General features: G+C 43.7%; 1 protein-coding gene across 20 annotated transcripts in view; it reads left to right on the top strand.

Annotated features, from left to right (window-relative positions):
- ARMC2 (armadillo repeat containing 2) overlaps positions 1 to 20,855 on the top strand; it is a 246,475-nt gene that overhangs the window by 100,178 nt on the left and 125,442 nt on the right. For 10 of the 20 annotated variants that reach the window (XR_014064461.1, XM_081526729.1, XM_081526725.1 and 7 more), the window contains 2 exons: positions 11,344 to 11,508; positions 20,578 to 20,838. Coding sequence is in view for 19 of the 20 variants with exons in the window: in XM_081526729.1 (XP_081382855.1) it covers positions 11,501 to 11,508; positions 20,578 to 20,838 (269 nt within the window). In the remaining variant the exon portion in view is untranslated. Of the gene's footprint in view, positions 1 to 11,343; positions 11,509 to 15,186; positions 15,660 to 20,550; positions 20,839 to 20,855 lie in introns of those variants that run through there. The other 10 variants (XM_081526723.1, XM_081526738.1, XM_081526737.1 and 7 more) reach the window with 4 other exon arrangements.

Here is a 20,855-nt window from a genome sequence, read left to right as displayed (position 1 = left end):
CTACAGTAGGGCATCAGTAGGTAATTGGGGGACTTCTTTGATGGTCCGGTGGTTTAAACTCTGCACTCCAAATGCAGGAGACTCTGGTTTGATCCCTGGTCAGGGAACTAGATCCAGTATGCTGCAACTAAGACTCGGAGCAGTCAAATAAATAATTACTTTTTAAAAAGTAGGTAGTCAGCACTGCAAATTATCAGGGGGCTGGATTTTCTGGGGCTACACCCCCCTTACAGAAAATACCATGTGATCAACACCCCAGGAGTTGTACCTTGCTGCCAGACCTGGCTTCCTTTCAGTTGTCCTCCTTGGGATGGCTTGAGGATTACTCCCTTTCCTCTGGAAATCTGCTCTTACTGCCTTTCTCTTTAAGCAGTTTCAAATGGCTTCATACTCTGAGAATTCCACCTGCCCCCCCCCAACCCCGGGCCTAATGGGTAGGTGTAACTTAATACTGTGTGGAAGAAATCACAGACCAGTCTAGCCAAGTCAAATCAAGCATAAATAAAAAGGTTAAGAGAAAAAAGATGCATGACACAGTCATACGCATGACTTACAAATAACTGAAAGGTAAGGAACTTTGCTTGCAATTTATTTAACATTTTTATTAAGCCAACAAATAAATTTATGGTAACATTAAGGAAACTTTCAACAAGAGAAGAAAAAAACTACATTTACAATTCTGCTCCTCTCCCTGCCTGGACAGAACTACATGTACCTCTTAACACTGTCTTATTTGCATATACCTGTACCTTTCATTAAGCGGGTGGTAGTGCTGGTTTAGTTGCTAAGTCGTTTCCGACTCTTGTGATCGCATGGATGGTAGCCTATTAGGCTCCTCTGTCCATGGGATTCTCCAGGCGAGAATAGTGAAGTGGGTTGCCATTTCCTTCTCCAGAGGATCTTCCCGACCTAGAAATTGAACCCCGGTCTCCTGCATTGCAGGCAGATTCTTTACCAACAGCAATGAGGGAATCCCCAGATTAAGTGGGTATCTCATGTTTTACCTAACCGTCAACCACCTTCACTAGATATTTAGGAGACTTCCAAGCTTACCAGCGTTCTTATAATAATTTTGCATTAAGCAGGTGTAAAACGTTGTTCTTCCGATGAATAATGCCAATCACTGAATCAGAGAAACATTTTGAATGGTTTTGCCTGGCACAGCTGATTTGCATTGCCATCAGCAGCATACATGTGGGCCATTTTTGCTACAACATTACCAATAGTGAGTATGTTTAAAATATCTTATTAATTTAATAGAAGCAAAATGCAACCTTATTGCTTTTATTTTGTATATTTTAATTATTATTTAGGTTTTCCTGCAACTCTGATTGTGAAGACTCCCTTGTTCAGCATTATCATAGAATGTTCTAAGACAGACTCAGCACCAGGCTCCTGGGTTGTAAATGTAATAATGGTGTTCACATTATCAAGAATGTTTCAGAAAGTGCCATGTGGTTTTTTTCAGGAGCTGGTTTTAGGCAGAATTAATCCTTTTAGAGGGTTATTATATTGGATTGTCCTAGTTATGTCAAAGGATGGCCTGGGGGAGGAGATTTCTTCATTTGTTTGAACATTGCTGAACATTTAATTTCAAATTTTCTGCTTAGTGCCTAATGAAAAATGTTCACTGAATTTGTGGAAGTAAACATAAACTGCATTTTTGACATTTGAAAAATTTGAAATAGATTAATATTACAGAATTACATTGGTTCTCTGTAATATCCCTTCCCCAAAATAGAACTGGTATTTTTTAGATAAATTACTCCTCTTTTTTCTCTTATTTTCTCTGCTGCAAACATAAGCAGTCACTTAAAAAAAAAAAAAAAAATTAGCCATTAAAAGAAATTTACATTTTGGCAAACATGGCTTAATTTTGAATGCTAGTATAGAATTTCTCACAGAGAGCTGGGGTCTTGAAAAACAGATTGTTCTTTTTTGAACTGCACTTTGGGAAGGGAGATTAATTGTAACTCTTGCTTTTCCAGTCCATGCCATCTTGCGGGAGGATAAACAAAAAGTAACAAAAATAGTTTGTGGCTCCAAGTGTCCATCAATGGGGAGCAGGCAATGGCACCCCACTCCAGTACTCTTGCCTGGAAAATCCCATGGATGGAGGAGCCTGGTAGGCTACATACAGTCCATGGGGTCGTGAAGAGTCGGACACGACTGAGCGACTTCACTTTCACTTTTCCCTTTCATGCACTGGAGAAGGAAATGGCAACCCACTCCAGTATTCTTGCCTGGAGAATCCCAGGGACGGCGGAGCCTAGTGGGCTGCCGTCTATGGGGTCGCACAGAGTCGGACACGACTGAAGCGACTTAGCAGCAGCAGTCCATCAATGGAAATGCTAAAACCCGTGTGCTCTAAGTTCTTTTCTTGTCTAGGAGATGACCCTCTGGATAGTGCATCATGGTAGCCATTTAAGGTGCTCCCACTTGGTGCCCCCTGGTGGCCTCAGGCTGCAACTACTGCCTCCACATAGTTAACCCTTTTGTGCCAAAGCCACCAGCCCTTCCTTGCTGCCTGCACCTTCATGTCCACCTTGGGTGTCAGCTGAAGCCGTTCTCACTGAGAAGGAAAGGAATTTGTTTCTTTAATGCATTATGGCAACCACGTGCAGTCACTCTCTGGTAAGCTTGTACCCTCAGAATCTTACAGCCCATTTTCCTGATCTCTGTTCAGTTTCCCTTGGCCCTGGATCAAAGGACATTTACGTGACACAATGTATTATTGCCTCACAAAAGACTCTCACCCATCTTCAACAGCTGGAACAACTTGGAGAGTCACAACCAAAAGAATGAAGTTTCGCCATTACCTACACCATACGAGAATTGACTCAAAATGGACCAAAGACTTTACAAACTAAGAGTTAAAATTATAAAACTCTTGGAAGAAAAGAGGAGAAAAATCTTCATGCCCTTTGATTTGGCAATGGATTCTTGGATATGAAACCAAAAGCTTAAGCAAAAGAAAATTAGTCTTGACTAGGAGTATGGGCAGCCACCCTGTTCAGTTCAGTTGCTCAATCATGTCCAACTAATTGTGACCCCATGGACTGCAGCATGACAGGCTTCCCTGTCTATCACCAACTCCCAAAGCTTGCTCAAATTCATGTCCATCAAGTCGGTGATGCCATCCAACCATCTCATCCTCTGTCGTCCCCTTTTCCTCTCGCCTTCAATCTTTCCCAGCATCAGGGTCTTTTCCAATGAGTTAGTTCTTCGCATCAGGTGGCCAAAGTATTGGAGTTTCAGCTTCAGCATCAGTCCTTCCAATGAATATCCAGGACTGATTTCCCTTATGATGGATACAACCAGATCTCCTTGCAGTACAAGGGACTCTCAAGGGTCCTCTCCAACAACACAGTTCAAAAGCATCAATTCTTCAGTGCTCAGTTTTCTTTATAGTCCAACTCTCACATTCATACATGACTACTGGAAAAACCATAGCTTTGACTAGATGGACCTTTGTTGGCAAAGTAGCGTCTCTGCTTTTTAATATGCTGCCTAGGTTGGTCATAGCATTTCTTCCAAATAACAAGCATCATTTAATTTCATGACTGCAGTCACCATATGCAGTGATTTTGGAGCCCCCTCAAAATAAAGTTTGTCACTGTTTCCATTGTTTCCCCATCTATTTGCCATGAAGTGATGGTACCGGACGCCATGATCTTTGTTTTCTGAATGTTGAGCTTTAAGCCAACTTTTTCACTCTCCCCTTTCACTTTCATCAAGAGGCTCTTTAGTTCTTCACTTTCTGCCATAAGGGTGGTGTCATCTGCGTACCTGAAGTTATTGATGTTTCTCCTGCCAACCTTGATTCCAACTTGTACTTCATCCAGCCCAGCATTTCGCATGATGTACTCTGCATATAAGTTAAATAAGCAGGGTGACAATATACACCCTTGATGTACTCCTTTCCCTATTTGGAACCAGTCTGTTGTTCCATGTCCAGTTCTAACTGTTGCTTCCTGACCTACATACGGATTTCTCAAGAGGGAGGTCAGGTGGTCTGAAATTTCCATCTCTTGAAGAATTTTCCACAGTTTGTTGTGATCTACACAGTCAAAGGCTTTGGCATAGTCAATAAAGCAGAAATGGATGTTTTTCTGGAACTCTCTTGCTTTTTCGATGATCCAGTGGATGTTGGCAATTTGATCTCTGGTTCCTCTACCTTTTCTAAATATAGCTTGAACATCTGGAAGTTCACAATTCATGTACTGTTGAAGCCTGGCTTGGAGAATTTTGAGTATTACTTTGCTAGCGTGTGAGATGAATGCAATTGTGTGGTAGTTTGAACATTCTTTGGCATTGCCTTTCTTTGGGATTGGAATGAAAACTGACCTTTTCCAGTCCTGTGGCCATTGCTGAGTTTTCCATATTTGCTGGGTTTCACAGCATCATCTTTTAGGATCTGAAATAGCTCAACTGGAATTCCATCGCCTCCACTAGCTTTGTTCATAGTGATGCTTCGTAAGGCCCACTTGACTTCACATTCCAGGATGTCTGGCTCTAGGTGAGTAATCACACCATCATAGTTATCTGGTTAATGAAGATCTATTTTGTACAGTTCTTCTGTGTATTCTTGCCACCTCTTCTTAATATCTTCTGCTTCTGTTAGGTCCATACCATTTCTGTCCTTTATTGTGCCCATCTATGCATGAAATGTTCCCTTGGTAACTCTAATTTTCTTGAAGAGATCTCTAATCTTTCCCATTCTATTGCTTTCCTCTATTTCTTTGCATTGATCCCTGAGGTAGGCTTTCTTATCTCTCCTTGCTATTCTTTGGAACTCTGCATTCAAATGGGTATATCCTTCCTTTTCTCCTTTGCCTTCTGCTTCTCTTCTTTTCTCAGCTATTTGTAAGGCCTCCTCAGACAACCATTTTGCTTTTTTGCATATCTTTTTCTTGGGGATGGTCTTGATCACTGCCTCCTGTACAATGTCACAAACCTCTGTCCACAGTTCTTCAGGCACTCTGTCTATCAGATCTAATCCCTTGAATCTATTTCTCACTTCCAATGTATGATCATAAGGGATTTGATTTAGTTCATACCTGAATGGTCTAGTGGTTTTACCTATTTTCTTCAATTTAAGTCTGAATTTGACAATAAGGAGTTCATGATCTGAGCCACAGTCAGCTCTCAGTATTGTTTTTGCTGACTGTATAGAGCTTCTCCATCTTTGGCTGCAAAGAATATAATCAATCTGATTTTGGTGTTGACAATCTGGTGATGTCCATGCGTAGAGTCTTCTGTTGTGTTGTTGGAAAAGGGTGTTTGCTATGACCAGTGTGTTCTCTTGGCAAAACTCTATTAGCCTTTGACCTGCTTCATTTTGTACTCCAAGGCCAAATTTGCCTGTTACTCCAGGTATCTCGTGACTTTCTACTTTTGCATTCCAGTCCCCTAAAATGAAAAGGACATTTTTGGGGGGTGTTAGTTCTAGAAGGTCTTGTAGGTCATCATAGAACCATTCAAATTCATCTTCTTCAGCATTACTGGTCAGGGCATAGACTTGGATTACTGTGATATTGAATGGTTTGCCTTGGAAACAAACAGAGATCATTCTGTCGTTTTTGAGACTGCATCCAAGTACTGCATTTTGGACTCTTTTGTTGACAATGATGGCTACTCCATTTCTTCTAAGGGATTCTTGCCCACAGTAGTAGATATAGTGGTCATCTGAGTTAAATTCACCCATTCCAGTCCATTTTCGTTCACTGATTCATTAAATGTCGATGTTGACTCTTGCCATCTCCTGTGTGACTGCACAAAAGGATGACATCTGCTGTTCATCCTGATGAAGCTCCTGCAACCACAGAACCAAAGAGGTAACCCTACCTAAGAGGTACGTTCTGTCTCTGCACTGGATACGAAAGCTGCCCCGTCATCTTCTGCGGCAGACTGCCTCCTCCCAGAGGAACACCCCCTTACCCGCCTGTCCTGGCTAACCGCTGATTTCTCACACCTTCGTCTCCTTCCTGGGCCTCGTGTCTTCACTGTCTTCTCCCTCAAATTATCACCTGGTACCGCAGACTGTTAGAAACCACTTGCCTTCACAGACCCAGAAAGGGAGGCCCAGGAATCTCCCATGGATTCTTTCTCCCAAGTTACAAAGCAGTCGGGGGGAAAGATGTGAGGCTTGACCTCAGACTCCAGGCCCTAAGCCCAGGGCTCTTCCCTGGGTAGTTCCCACCGGGCCTTGGCTGACTACATTTGGGAGGCTGGTGACCCCTGCAGGTGCCTGCCTGCAGGAGCTGGTTTGCAGGAGCGCTTTGGCTCACACCGACGCTGATGGGAAAGGAGTTTGTTGGGGCCAAAAAGAATAGAAAGATAAGGAAAAGAGAGGGGTGGAGGGGATGTCTGACCCTTAGGCAGGCCTGTGGACTGGTTCTGAGCCCCAGGAGGGAGAAGCAGGTGAGACGTGAGGATGCTCCACTTGTGAATGGCTGAGTGAGACTCTGGGAGGAAGCCGTGCTGCTCTAGGGCCTGGAGACAGGGTACGCACGGAATCAGGAGAGCCCACCCTAGCACTCCCACCCCAAGGTGGCAAGAGTGGGCAGGAGGGCAGACCACACTCTCCCAAAGGAAGTGCTCCCACAGCTGGGGCAGCGAGGAGCCCTTGAGATGGTGTGAATCGAGGGTGTGATGGGACTTGTTTCCGAGCACAGGTAAGACAGCACAGCTGTAGGCACTCTCAGAAGGACCTGGCGAGAGACTGGTGGTGACTGGGGCTAGAGGGGCTGGGGGTGACTGTCAGTGGACTGATACCCTGGAACATATGGGTCATACATCATGACGCTGACCCTGAATATCATCTTCTCAAGCCCACATTCACTTGTTCATTTATTCAGCAAGTATTTATGGAACACTTATATGTTCAATATAGATCTATATTGATAGATCAGATCAATACAGACTACCATTCTTGTATCAAGGATACCCAAAGGTGAGCAAGAAGGACAAGCCCTCTGTTTTCAGGTGCTTACTATCCTGCTTAGCTTATGCAATTCCATTCTCTTCTCCTTGGGCTTCTCCTCTCTGGGACCCAAGTGAATGAGAAGGGTAACATATAGTGAGAAAAACAATTACCAAAACAGAGATGGCTTGAAGCATCTTTAAGAACTCCCTACAGAGGCATTAATCTTTCTTTTTGGTGAGACTTTTGAGAGGAAGGACTCTCGGGGCATGGGAGGCTTGTACTGAGGGCTCAGAGGACATAAAATGATGCTGTTCCATGTTGGATGAGCTTTCCTCATGGCAAATCATGACCTCAGAGTGGGTCCTATCTGGAGAACAACAGTGTGCTCTGCCTGGAGCTGTTTTAGGAGACCAGCTGGTACAAGATGCAATCACATGGCTTCCTAAGAACTTAAGCCACTTAGCTCAAAGCCTGGCAGATCTTTAGCATTGGGTGCTAGGCTGAAACAGGAGGTGGCACATCGTATGATGAGCAATGGTTGGCTGGGGGCTTGGCTCCTGCAGCTTAATTAGAGGGCAGAGGAAGGTAGGGCCAGTGGGGGGTATGGAGCAGCTGCAGCCAACGGGCAGAGAGTAGTAGAGGCCTTGAGAAACCAGGGGTCTCCACTCCTGATAAAAAGTGCTTTGAACACTGCCATCTATGCCGAAAATCCCTTCCCTTAGTTGAGTTTGAGCTCTCAAAATCAAAATGGTTCAAAAACGAAGAAGCTTCTGTTTCTATCCATACCCTAATAAGAACTGTCACAATGAAGTTAAAAAAAAAACAAAACCCTGATTGGCACACCATTTATTTTAACAGTCTCTGAGTGTGAACACAGAAAACACACAGAAAGAATAATTTCGCTGAGACTTTCAGTGCTGAAATTTCAAGTTTCTTGATCAGGCAAGGTCAATGTTTTCAAGTTTCAAACAGAATATTTTTATCCACAATTTCTGGCGTGGGGCGGGGGGTTGTGTATTTACCTCTATGAAATGTGAAGTGTTGGGAGCTCGGATGCAATGTGCTTTCAACTGCACAGTGATTATCATGAGGTTTTCACTGTTTTGTGGCTATCACTTCTGTTGTTTTTTTAAATGTTTATTTATCTTATCGCTTATTTGGCTGCACTGGGTCTTAGTTGAGGTGTGCTGGATCTTTAAGTTGCTGAATGTGGGATCTAGTTCCCTGACCAGGAAGGGAACCTGGCTGCCTGCATTGGGAGCACAGAGACTTAGCCACTGAACCACCAGGGAAGTCCCACGGCTATTACTAACACCTTCGCATTCTTGGTAGATAATCAGTTCAGTTCAGTTGCTCAGTCGTGACCGACTCTTAGTGACCCCATGAATCGCAGCAAACCAGGCCTCCCTGTCCATCACCAGCTCCCGGAGTTTACCCAAACTTATGTCCATCGAGTCAGTGATGCCATCCAGCCATCTCATCCTCTGTCGTCCCCTTCTCCTCCTGCCCCCAATCCTTCCCATCATCAGGGTCTTTTCCAATGAGTCAACTCTTCGCATGATGTTGTGGACCAAATTTATGTAATAACTTTTAGCTGAATAGCGTAAAGAATTGTATGACTCTTCTCATTGCAATGAACGTAGGTACTTAGCATTTTTAGCTCTTCAAGATATTACTGTTAGCAGTCCAGTTGTGATCAGCTACATTTGGGACCTGCTAGGAATCCTTCTGTCTGAATGTTGAAACCTAAAGCTGGACTCTACATTTCCTTGATTACCTGAATTCCAACAGCTAAATTAAACTTTTTGCCCTCTATTTAAATTTTCCTTCTTGTCATATTGCCAAGATAATATATCCTTGGGCTGGTAACTCAATAGTACAGAAGTACACTGTTTTGAAAATCAAACAAACTGAATTTGAGAGCCCCAAGAAGCGGCAAAGTAAGGCTCCTGGGTGAGCTCCTCTAAGCCATGGGTCTTCAGGCTGGCTGGGGGCTCCTCCTCAGGGCAGCTGACTGCCATCATCACCCAAGAGAGCTTAGATGTCTCTCTCTCCTAGGGCCTCAAGTCCCAGGGCCACGGCCTTCTCTGGGGCTGCCAGGCTCTGTGGAGAGACACCTGTACACCGGTGTTATCAGCACAAGAGTACTGAGCAACAAAGTATCTGACAGGTCTAGCTCTTCTTTCCCTTTAGCCCCACCTCGTCAGCACTTCCTCCAGCCTCCTTAGGCCTCTCACCTTCTCCATGGAGGTGACCAGCCAGGCCACACCTTGGACCTCATTGTCTGGTTTTCACAACTGTTGTTGTTTAGTCACTAAGTTGTGCCCGACTCTTTTGCAACCCCACGGACTATAGCCCACCAGGCTCCCCTGTCCATGGGATTTCCCAGGCAAGAATACTGGAGCAAGTTGCCATTCCCTTCTCCAGGGGATCTTCTGGACCCAGGGATCAAACCCACATCTCCTGCATTGGCAGGTGAATTCTTTACCACTGAGCCACCTCTAAAATCTAACCCTTAGCCGCCTCTCTGACCACAACCTCCTGCCATGGACTGCTAGCTCTTGGTTGCATCTCAAGAGTCATTTAGTTCACCCTGCACATCCCACAGATGAGAAAAGCACAGCTATTCAGTGAGGTGCTCACAGGCACAGGGCCAAGGAGTGTCAGGAAGCCTTTCCTGACTCCCATCTGGGACTCCTACTACCATAGCACACTTCTCATTCCCTCAAACCTCCTCATCTGCTTTGTGCTCTCATGTGACCTCTGTCCTCTTCCGTCCCCCACACCTCCCAGACCAGCACACTCTCCTCTCCCTTTGCTCCCCCACATGGCCTAGGGGTCTGTAGCCTGTCCCTTCAGACTCCATCCTCTGGGCCATCCCCAGTTCTGGTTGTCCCCATACATACTGTTTCTGCTTATCTTCCTGGGCCATGGCATATTGTACAGAAAGCCGCAGAAATGTCCCAACTAGATCCACCATTTTTACCACCTGTGTGACCTGGGCAAGTAAAGAAACTAAACCGCAGTTTCCTTGCATGTAAAATGAGGATAATTTTAGAACTTTAGGGTTGAAAGATTTGCTTGTTTAAAGTCATGAAAGCACTAAGCACACAGCGTGTAATAACCCCCAAATAAATCCTAGTTATTATAATAAGGTAGAAGCAGAGGCTGCAGTACAGAGCTCAGAGGACTTGGGATGTACTTTGGTGGTCAATGGGCAGGCTGAGTTTCCCAGGTAGCTCAGTGGTAAAGAATTCACCCGCCAATGCAGGAGATGCAAGAAAATCCCCTGAAGGAGGAAATGGCAATCCACTCCAGTATCCTTGGCTGGAAAATTTCATGGACAGAGGAACAGTGGGCTATAATCCATGGGGTCTCATAGAGTCGGACATGATTGAGTATGCATGCAAGTATGCATGGGCAGATATCGAGGGCTTGTGGTCAGAGAAAGGTACGTGCAGGACTGTGGTCTGTGACAGTCACTTGGGTTGCTGCCTGTAGGGTGGACTTGGAGCAGGAGGAGAATGCAGTGGGGTCAGAGTGACCAGGTGGAGAAGGCATGGTAAGTGCCAAGAAGGCATGGTAACAGGAGTGGGGGACATCAAGTACAGCACCCCGGGTCTATGAGTCTCATCTCTGGGTCATGCATCATTAGCATCCTCTCTTTTCCTCCTGCTCTGAAGCCGAGGATTCTAGTGACATCTCTGCCTCCTGTTAATCCTGGTTGAGGCCCTCGGACAGGGGAGCTCTGACATTCACCAGGGCTGGGGTCCTCCCTGCGGGATGCTGTATGTTGCAGCTTTCTCAGCAGCTGCAAAAAACACTTAACCCTTTCCCCTGTGCTCTCCTCCTCCGGCAACTGGACCAACGGTGGGGTGAATGCAGAGCAGAGGTGCTTTTTGCAGCTCTCTGGGTGGAGAAGGAAATGGCAACCCACTCCAGTACTCTTGCCTGGAGAATCCCAGGGACAGTGCAGCCTGGTGGGCTGCTGTCTATGGGGTCACACAGATCGGACACGACTGAAGCGACTTAGCAGCAGCAGCAGCAGGGTGGTTCTAATGTGGCAGCCACGATTGGGCAGCAGTCTGACGAGGGACCACAGCCTCACTTTAGGACTTGGCACCAAACAGCACCCTGCTTGGGCGTGACTCTTTCGGTTCTCTCATTCCAGTCCGGGTGAGCAGTTCTCCGAATCTCTTGTCTAATGAAGACATTCTTCATTAGTTCACCCAGACATTGTAGCGGATGCTGTCAGCATCTACCCAATGGCAGTTGACCCTTCTCCTGCTGCCCAGACTCCAGTTGGTTCAGGTTGTGGCATCAGAGAAGAGGGGCTCCTCCCCCAACCCCCAGGGGATGAAATTTGATTGATCTAAATCAATCACAGTCATAGTAATCCTCTTCATCTCTTCCAGAGACTGCTGTGTGGGTATGACACAGTTCTGGCCCATGAACTAGAAGAAGAATACAGCTGAGGCACTTCTGGGAAATTTTCCCTTCTCAGTGTAAAGAGCATGTGAAAAGGGCCCGGCCTCTCCTCTCTCTTCTCTGCTCTGAGAGGCTTGTGTGTGGATGCACAGGTCAGTGCTGCTACCGCCGTCTTGTGACCAGGTGGGGAGACATGACTGATATTCCTTAATGCCACCCCTCAGCTGCAGGGCCAACCCTGAAACAGCCCGCTTTGAGATTTATGAAAGTGAAGTTTCTCAGTCGTGTCCAACTCTTTGCGACCCCATGGACTGTAGCCCACCAGGCTCCTCTGTCCATGGGATTTTCCCAGGCAAGGGTACTGGAGTGAGTTGCCATTTCGAGATTTATAGTGAAATAAAATGCTAAATGTCCTTGGTATTTATTTACACTACTTTTCATGGCGGGGTGGGGGGGTGGTCGGTATCCTGTTATTCACAGCTGAAAGCTTCCATAAGATATGGACATCTCATTCAGTAATGCTTCACAGGTGAGTCTGACAAAGAATAGGGGGTTTTTGATGGTCTCTCCTATAGAGGTACTTCAGCAGTTGTTTAAGATGAAGCAATCTGTAGTTAAGACTCCTAACTCAGTCCCCGAAAACTAGAATCCCCTTCTGTCCAATGAAATACTAGGTGGTCAGAGACTCTTTGTGATCACTTAGTAATTAAGTGGACCCTCTTTGTTACCGTCCCCAGCAATGCCTGACTTGACTGCTGCTGCAGAATGTGGCGCACGTCATTGTGGGGCGTGGTAATCAAAGGCAAGAAAGACTGAAGGTGCATAGGTAAAAGCTGAGCTCCATTTGGCTTTTTATGTAATTTTTTTTCCAGTGAATACATTTTAGGACCTTTCCTCTGTCTTGTGTCTATCTAGTTCCATAAAATTCCTTAATTTCCATTGCATTGTAGATTTTAACCAAGTTTCATTCTGATGTAGTTGTGCCTTTAAATTTATATGTAAAGTCTGCATGGGCTATCAATTGGATGAACGCCTCACAGGAATTATGTGATAAAAATAATTAAAGCACTGAGATTCCATATTGACAAAAGCAGAAAGCATCTCAAACTGAATATTTGAATTCTAAACTGGTTATTTTTATTCCATGCCAGAAGCAATTTTTTTCTCTCTGAGTAATCTTTGTTATTGTCATAAAAATCATTGAGGAAATCGTGAGCATGAAACAAGTATTTATTTATCTTGTATCTTTTCAAGAGTATGTCTAATGATATACTTTTAAAGATAAGCTATAGATATTAAATATTAAGTATATGTAATATAAACTATAGTATAAATTATAAAACCCATTGGTCATCTGTGGTTAAAAATAGCTATCATTCTGTTATACTTTTGCATCATCAGGGTATGTAAAATTTTATAATTACCTGTTCTACCACCTATATAATTCTCACCTTAATTCCAAACTCAGAAATCCGACATTTTCAAGTGAACATAAAGATTCTTGTTCCTGGTAACCCCATACAGGCAATACGTTGAGATAAGAGAGGGGAGAAAATGAGAAGCATATCTTAACAGTGTCAACAGCCTAGAAGGTACTTCTCACTGCTGTGAACAAGAGGCCTCTGCCTGAAAAATAACATTTATTCATGTATAGTGGTGGATGGCATCAAAAACACCAGATCTCAGATCACTTTACTAGCTGTGTGACTGTGGGTCATTTACCATCTTTGAACCTCAGTTGTGTCCACTCTCAAATTGGAATAATAATCTCCAAAACAACTACCTCTCAGGCCTATTATAAACTCTAAATAAAGTAATAAAAAGGAAATGCTCCAAATGAAAGCAGTTTAGAAACTATAAAGTGCTTTATAAATGTCAGAGGCTAAATGTTTTCCTCTTTAATCTAAGGTATAAGAAATATCAACAATTTTGTTTCTAAAGTAATTCCACTTACAAGCTTAACTATGTCAAATCTGTTAAATAGCCATCAGGTAACCATGGAGGAACAGCCAGGTCAGTATACCAGGCCATTGCTATGATAGCCACAATATTTTCCCATGTTGTGTCCCTCAGTGAGGTAAGCTGGGGAGCTTCCTTGCTTTTAAATAATTGCTGCCTATAATTCTACCCTTGTCATTCTTTACAATCATTCTGACTTGCCTGGCAGACATTTTCTGACTGAGCCAGCTAGCTTCACGTTCCAGCAGTGTGCTTGCAAGATCCTAGGTGCAAAGGCCATAGTTAGTTAACTGGATGTACAACATGGTTTTAAACTGAAGTTTCCACTGAGATGGTAATTGTATAATCATTAGTTCCAAACTGAAAGTGAGGTAAAGCTCCATAGGGCAAGTTACAAAGAAACACGCAGACTCCCTGGTCCTAAGGTTCCAGGCTGAGGCTAAAAATAAGGAGCAACAGAGTGGAAGAGGGGAGAAGGTATGAGCCAATTTCTTTGAAGAGGAAGGTAGAGGTGCTACCTCCCTCATCTCAAACTCAGTGAGAGGTCTTCCCGGTGACTGCAGTTAGATGGTCCAGGGAAATCTAAAGCACCAACCTGGGACAGCATGGAGGGGGTGACATGAGCCTTCACTCTCAGAGTCTCAGGGACAAGAGATGTATGGGGCCATCCTGAGACCCATCTAAAGGGGCTGGAGCAAACCCTGGATTTCTAGGAGATGGGAAGGAACTGAAAGCAACCAGTAATTCATGTTGAGTAGTTAGGAAAGATTTCAGCCCTGAAGAAGGCAAATACTTCATGTTAGGCCCTAAAATTATCCAATCAACTAATAAGTATTTATTGTTTTATTATATGTGAAATCCTGTTGGGTACTTTGAAGACCACTTAGCTTCCTTTAGTTCAGGTTAATATCATTTCCCCCGCCTAACACTATGCCTTACACATAGTATGTACCCCCAAATATTTTCAATTTAATTATTCTTTACAAGATACTTAGCACCAAAGGATGTGGCATTTTACCAGTGTTGACAACAACACTTTAGCTGAAGAATCCCCATATTTAAAAAACGTGGTGCAATCCTGAATGGAGAGTGATTATGGTCTCATTTGTATTTAACACTGTAAAGTGTCGCTGAATGGTCTAACAGGAGAAAACAGAATTTAAGCCAGAAACATATAAATGGGGTTCTTTTCACCAGTCAACAGTAAGAACAAAAACTGCCGACTGGAGGCCTAGACTTGAATCTACCGCTGTCACTCACTAGACCTCAGGCCTGTATTTCCTCTCCTGTGAATAGGGATGCCGGGGTGCCTTCATCAGAGTGTCAGGGACGCTCAAAAAGATAATACACAGTGAAACACTTTGTAAACTCTGAAGTGCTTCACCTGTGCAAGGTCTTAATAATAGCAGCAGTTTAACATTCGTTGACTGCCACACGCACTGCACTTGAAATCTACTTTCTCAGTCTTCGCAATCATCACAAGACCCAGCTAGGTACTATTATTCCCTCCGTTTTACAGATGAGGAGAGACTGGGAGGGTTAAGCATCTAGTTCAAGATTACACTGAACCTCAATTTGAACCAGTAAATCCTGACTCTTACCCCTAAACACTAAGCTGCCCTTTCTGTGTATTGTTATTTAATAGAGGCGCTGAGATCTCACACGGGCTCAACGAACGCGGTTCCGTAAATTGCTAATTTAAAAGCAGATGCCTTCCCACCCCGGCTCTTCCACGCGGACCCCCTCGCCCTTTCTCGCCGCACCTGACGCGCTCTCTCCGTGCCTCCGGCCCTGCCCACGCTCTGCCCACGCCCCTCCCACTCCTCCGCCCGCTGCGCCCGCGCCTCAGCGTTTCTGCGCATGCGCCGGGCGGTCTGCGCAGGCCCAGTGGCCGAGCGGCGCCGGGGGACCTGTCAGTCCGTCCTCACCCAGCCCCACCCTGCTGAGCCCCGCCTGCTCTCCTCCGCGGCTGAGGGTCCTGCCGGCGGGAAAACTGGAGGATGAGCTGAATCTCCGCAGTGGTTAACTTGTCTCCAGCGCTAACCACAAGGTACTTTGGGTCCCGCTTCCCTGCGCCCACTCCCAACTCAGTCTCTGGTCCACTCCGCCTGTCCAGCAGCTACCTGGCTCTGCAGGGAGGCGGCCGGGCCGCACGAGTTAAGTAGTTTGTGTACGGTTACCATGGAGACGCAGGCCGGCCGACCGTGAGGAGCGGGCCGGCGGGCCAGCGGGCTGGCAGGCCGACAGGCGGGCAGGGTGAAGATGCTGCCGCGCTCTGCTCTGGCCTGGACCGGTGGAGGAGGGGGCATTGCCAGGAGTCGGGGAGCCGCTGGCCGCGCGGGAGGTGAGGCTTCCCCTGCAGGTTCACCGGGGACCCCTTCTGTCGTCGCCTTTCTGTCCCTGGAATGGGGGAGAGAGGTGATGAGAGCGAACTGTGCTTGCTCTCGGGGTCGGGTCGCGGATGTCTTTATTTCTACACGCTGAGCGTTTAGCCAAGCGCGTGGTGCTTAGGTGAAACTCAATAGTATTTGTTGAATGAGAGAGTGATAGACAAAGGGACTTTGTTTAGGCAGACAGTGACCCAGCCAAAATCAAACAAATTGTACCTGGGCTCCTCTAGGCAACAGATAGGGTCTTAAATAAATAAGCATATGTGTAACAATATACGTTAGAATATATCGTATTACATATAATGCCTTTTATTATCCATTGCTACTAGTATCACAGCAGACCTTCCGTCTCATCCTGATTTAGAATTATTTTACGTGGTGGAAAAGCAAGTACCGCATCTTATTTATATCCTATTTTGTGAATTTATAAAATTCTGATTGTTTGACACAGCTGATAGTCAATAAAATACTTAAGATCCTTTTTTCACAAAGCAGAATACCCTGGTTTAATTTTTAAAACTTGTAAAATGTGTTAAAAAAAAAAAACCACTGAACAAATGGCATTTCCTTTCTTTTGCAGTTTCTTTTTTGAAATGCTACTTTTCATTCATGAGAAAATTAATTGTTGTATCCTTTTGCCACATAGCATTGGGACAGTAGTTAATATTTTTTAAGGGCCAGTCACCATGCTAACCCACTTTATGTTAATTACATCATTTAATTTTCAAAACAGTCCTATGAGGCAATTACTCTTTACAACATGCTTTTTATAGATGAGGAAACTGAGGCTTATAGGTGTTAGAAACCTTGCCCAAGGTTACACAGCTGCAAATTGTTACGAGTATTTGAACTTTACTCCAGCTTCTAAGCATTTAACCACTGGTTGTTTGGATGCTCATATTATCACAAAAGTCATTCAAAGTCATGGTAAAGGTTTTGAGTATTTGATTTGCAGGAAAAAAAAGAGTATGGAGATGACAAGTCTTTCTCCTTTTGCAAACATCCTGGTAGTGCAGTGTTGCCTTTAGCAAGAAGGCTCTGTTTCAGATGACTGTTAACAGCAGAGGTAAAGACAGATGTTTATATTAGGTATAAACTTATAAATGATGACTTATAACCTTTCCCCTAACCAATAAGCAATATTTTGTTTGAAAAGGTCTCCAGTTTCAAATTTCCTTTTGCTGGTGGTGTTCATCCCCTCGAGTTTTTGTGGACATCATAAACTCAAGACAGTGATGCAGGCCAGAACTCAGCTGCTACTTTCCCTTTGTAGTCCACATCTCCTTCTGTTGTCTTTTAAAAGGTCACCTTGCCCTCCCAAGGTTTGCATACCCAGTGTCATCTCTGTCCCCTTCCTGCCCTCTCAAGTCCCCGATCCTGCTTCTCATGGTTCTCATGTTCTTGGTGCCGCTTGTTCTCATCTCTCTTCTTACCTCTGTTTCACCTTTACTCCTATACTTCAGGCTTTTAATACCCCATCCATTAATCATGAAGTTTATCAAGTCTTACTCCATGCTGGGCAACTCAAAGTGAAAGCAAGAAAGCAAAAAGGGGTTAAGTTTGACCTATTGCCATATAGCATCAAGAATCAGATGCCACTTGAAATAAAGCCCCATATGTTTTCTTAATCCACTATAACAAATGCCTCCAGTTCAGAAGCCATACATCCTTCATCTGGATGTTTTCTAGCTAGGGTCTGTAGTTGGAGTCCAGTGATTATGCAAATGCCAGCTTTGAGCTGTGCTTCTCATGAAGAACAGGCTCCGAGTCTGGTGGGGCAACACCAGGTACACAGGCAGTTCTAACCCGGTGAGGGAGGAGGTGTACTGACAGAGACCACAGGGGACCTTGTGGCGTATGCGGGAGGGACACCTAACTGAGGCTGGAAGGTGGGAGAGGCTTGTCCAGGAAAGCTTTCTTGAGGACCTCTAGGAGATAGCTGGGTTATATAAAAACTGCCTGATTTTGTCCCTTCTAATTTTTTCCATCCTGCCCATCACTGCCATCATTTCATGCCACAACATCTTTTAACTTGCTTATCAGCTTTTATTTACTTTCTTGACCTGTCATTCAGTTCTCTCCCTGCTACAACTCCAGTCTTCATTTCCAGGGCTCCTTCTTACCCAGCACACACCTGGTGTATCCTTGATACTCTGCCTTGGCTCACTCACTGACTTGGCTGGAAACTCCTTCTCTACTCCAGCCTCAGTGTCAGCTATTGTCATTTGCTCAAATTCAGACCATTTTCCAGAACCCAGCTCAAACATCATCTCCTCCAGGAAGTCTACCTGACACCTCCCAATCAGAAATCTCTTTCTCTTTCCCAATCACATGGTAGTTTATCTTTATTTTTTCTTTTTGCCCCCATCAGTTTCTACCTTGTATTAAAAGCATGTGGGCATAAGCAGGGTTGATACTCAGCTGGTTCACACCAAGAAGTCTATTCTGCTTGTGAAGACACATGCATGTTTCTGTATGGGTGTGTAAATAGCTGCAGCCCTGAGGCATCTGAGTGCCCCACCTTCCACCACCCCATCTAGTGGGTAATAGTTTGAATATCTTCAGCTCTGGGGACATGTGTGCATGCGTGCAATTGCTTAAGACTTTATCCATCTCACAGAATTAAATGAGATGATGTGCTTGAGAGTACTTAGAACACTGCTTGGTATTAAAGTACATGTTGAACTAGAATTAGTGGTCCTTGCCTGAGAGTGAAGACAGTGTTTATTCCTGTCTGTATTCCCAGAGATCCAAATAGAGGAAACAGCTGAATGGATTTGTTGCAGTTGTCAGGAGAATTTTTATAAAGTTAAAATTTCTGTAATACTACTGTGTTATGGCTCAGGCATGCTTTACTGTAATAGACAAACTGATCGTTTTTTAAATTGGCAAAAACCATCTCTATAAGAATTTGTAATTTAATAATTATAAAGAAAATACCCCCTCAAACCCACTTCTAACTCAGTTCACTTGCATTATTGAACATTTCCATGTTTGATTTGGTTAATATATTAATATTGATATGATATTAATATTAATATATTATATATTAATATTGATATGATAATAGATTAACTGTGCAGATACTACACTATTGAAAGGGTTTCTCAAAGTGTAACTGCTAAAGTGAGAGCTGCAGAGGAGAGGAAAAGGGATAAAGTTGGATTAGAATTGATGGTAAAAATTTACAGACAAAAAGGTTTTTAAACCCATTATGTACGTCGTTTCCACTGGTATTATATATATATGTGTGTGTGTATATATATGTATACACACACACATAAGCATTGAATATTTTTTAGTAAAGAGTCTATCATATCATATTAGAAATAAATGTACCACGCCTGCTAGTTTTTGTTAGTTCTAATGTACATAATTCTGGAGACCTTGCTTACATTCAAATGCCTATATCAAAAATTTCCAGAATAGTATTGCTTATCTAGTAATTTTTTACTGTTTTTACTTCACTCTCTGGCCTTTCCCTGTGAAAGGAATGGCATATTGTTTGTAATCATCATCATATTCTTTCCTTCAAAAACTCTGAGAGTGGATAGAACTAAACAAATGTTCTTGTTGCCTGTCATTAAGTAACACCGTAATGTACAGAATCATAATATAGTAAATCATCTTTGGTTGTCTAAGGAATCACCTGTTGATTCTACTTACGGAAATGGATTGTTTTCAGTTTCCTTGGATATATTTCACAAAAACTTCTTGTTTTTGCAGAAGTTATTCTAAAATTAATTGATTCAGGCAACCGAAATACAAGAATAATTTCACAGACCTCAGTCTCCCTAGAGATACAACATTTTCAGGAGATTGGTTTTTCTTTTATTTTAAATGAATGAATACTTAATACCATGTACTAATTAGAATTAAGTTTTTAAAATCTCAACTATTTTAAAGTGTAAAGCTGTCAAAGTTGTGTTGCCAAGTTAGCCAGGCCTCTGTAGGGCACACAAACATTTAAGATGAATGTGTAACCTCAAGGGATGGGATGGTGGGGTGGGAGGGAGGTGCAAGAAGAAGGAGATACATGTATACTTACAGCTGATTCACACTGTTGTATGGCAGAAACGAATACAACATTGTAAAGCAATTATACCCCAATTTTTAAAAAATTTAAAAAGAGGGATGTGTATTCTCACGGCCCTTGCGCATGACTGTACCTCTTTAACTGAGGGTGGTGTCTTGGGAAAAGATCATTTGATATTTTGTTATTTATTCATGTAGGACATTAACTCAAATTGAAGGCAATTTGAATCAACTCATTTAGATATATCATAGGCGAATGTAAGGCTGAACCTTTCTCCGAGTTTACCAGCTACGTTTATAAAAGCTAGTATAGTTTGGAAAGGACCCCATCTGACTAACTTTAATCTTATACTAGCATTTTGTGTGGAGAGCAGTGGGAAAGAAAGGGAAACATCAGTTAAGCAGGACCATATACTTCAGTTAACAGAACCCGCCTCCCACCTTGCCTGTGGATCTCCCATCTATAAAACGACTGGAGACCTTGAGATAGTTTTCCCTTCCTAGGGTGTCTTCTTTCACAACTTATCTTCTTTCTCTCCAGGTTTAGCTTTCGCTCTGTGTCTCCTCCCTGCTTGCCATTCCCTCAATTGCATGTACTCCCTAAGGCATCACTGTGCACATCAGGCTATTTTTTGTTTGTTTGTGTTTTTGAAAGCTCTTCTCCCATCCTGATCTTCAAAGTGTAACTGCCTGGTTGATTTTTAATTAAAAGTTGGGATTTTTTTTTTTTTCAAGTTTAATGTACAGAAATGGTGTAAGTGTGTATGGGTAGGTTTGAGGACTCCTTTCTAAATGACTGGATGAAAATAGTTGGTATTTTGTGCCCTGTATATGCAGGGTGTGGTGTCTTCCTGACGAACATTGCACTTTAAAAGGAAAGATGCTGTCTCCAAATGATAAAAAGTTAGAAAAGCTGGATCCGTTTTACCGACCTTCACCGTCCAAGCAGAAGACCAGTGCAGAAATCATAAGTGAAGCACGAAATGCCTTACGAACTGTTAGGACCCAAAGACCATTTACACCACGGGAAGACCAAAGAAAGCTATTTGGGCCTGCATCTTCAAGAACACCAGAAAATAGACCTCCATCCTCCTTCAGGTATTTAGCTCTTCTCT

The sequence above is a fragment of the Giraffa tippelskirchi genome, chromosome 9, assembly GCF_054371585.1.
Source record: "Giraffa tippelskirchi isolate mGirTip1 chromosome 9, T2T-mGirTip1v1.2.pri, whole genome shotgun sequence".
In the NCBI taxonomy this organism is placed as follows: Eukaryota; Metazoa; Chordata; class Mammalia; order Artiodactyla; family Giraffidae; genus Giraffa; species Giraffa tippelskirchi.
This window is presented reverse-complemented; position numbering and strand designations above follow the sequence as displayed.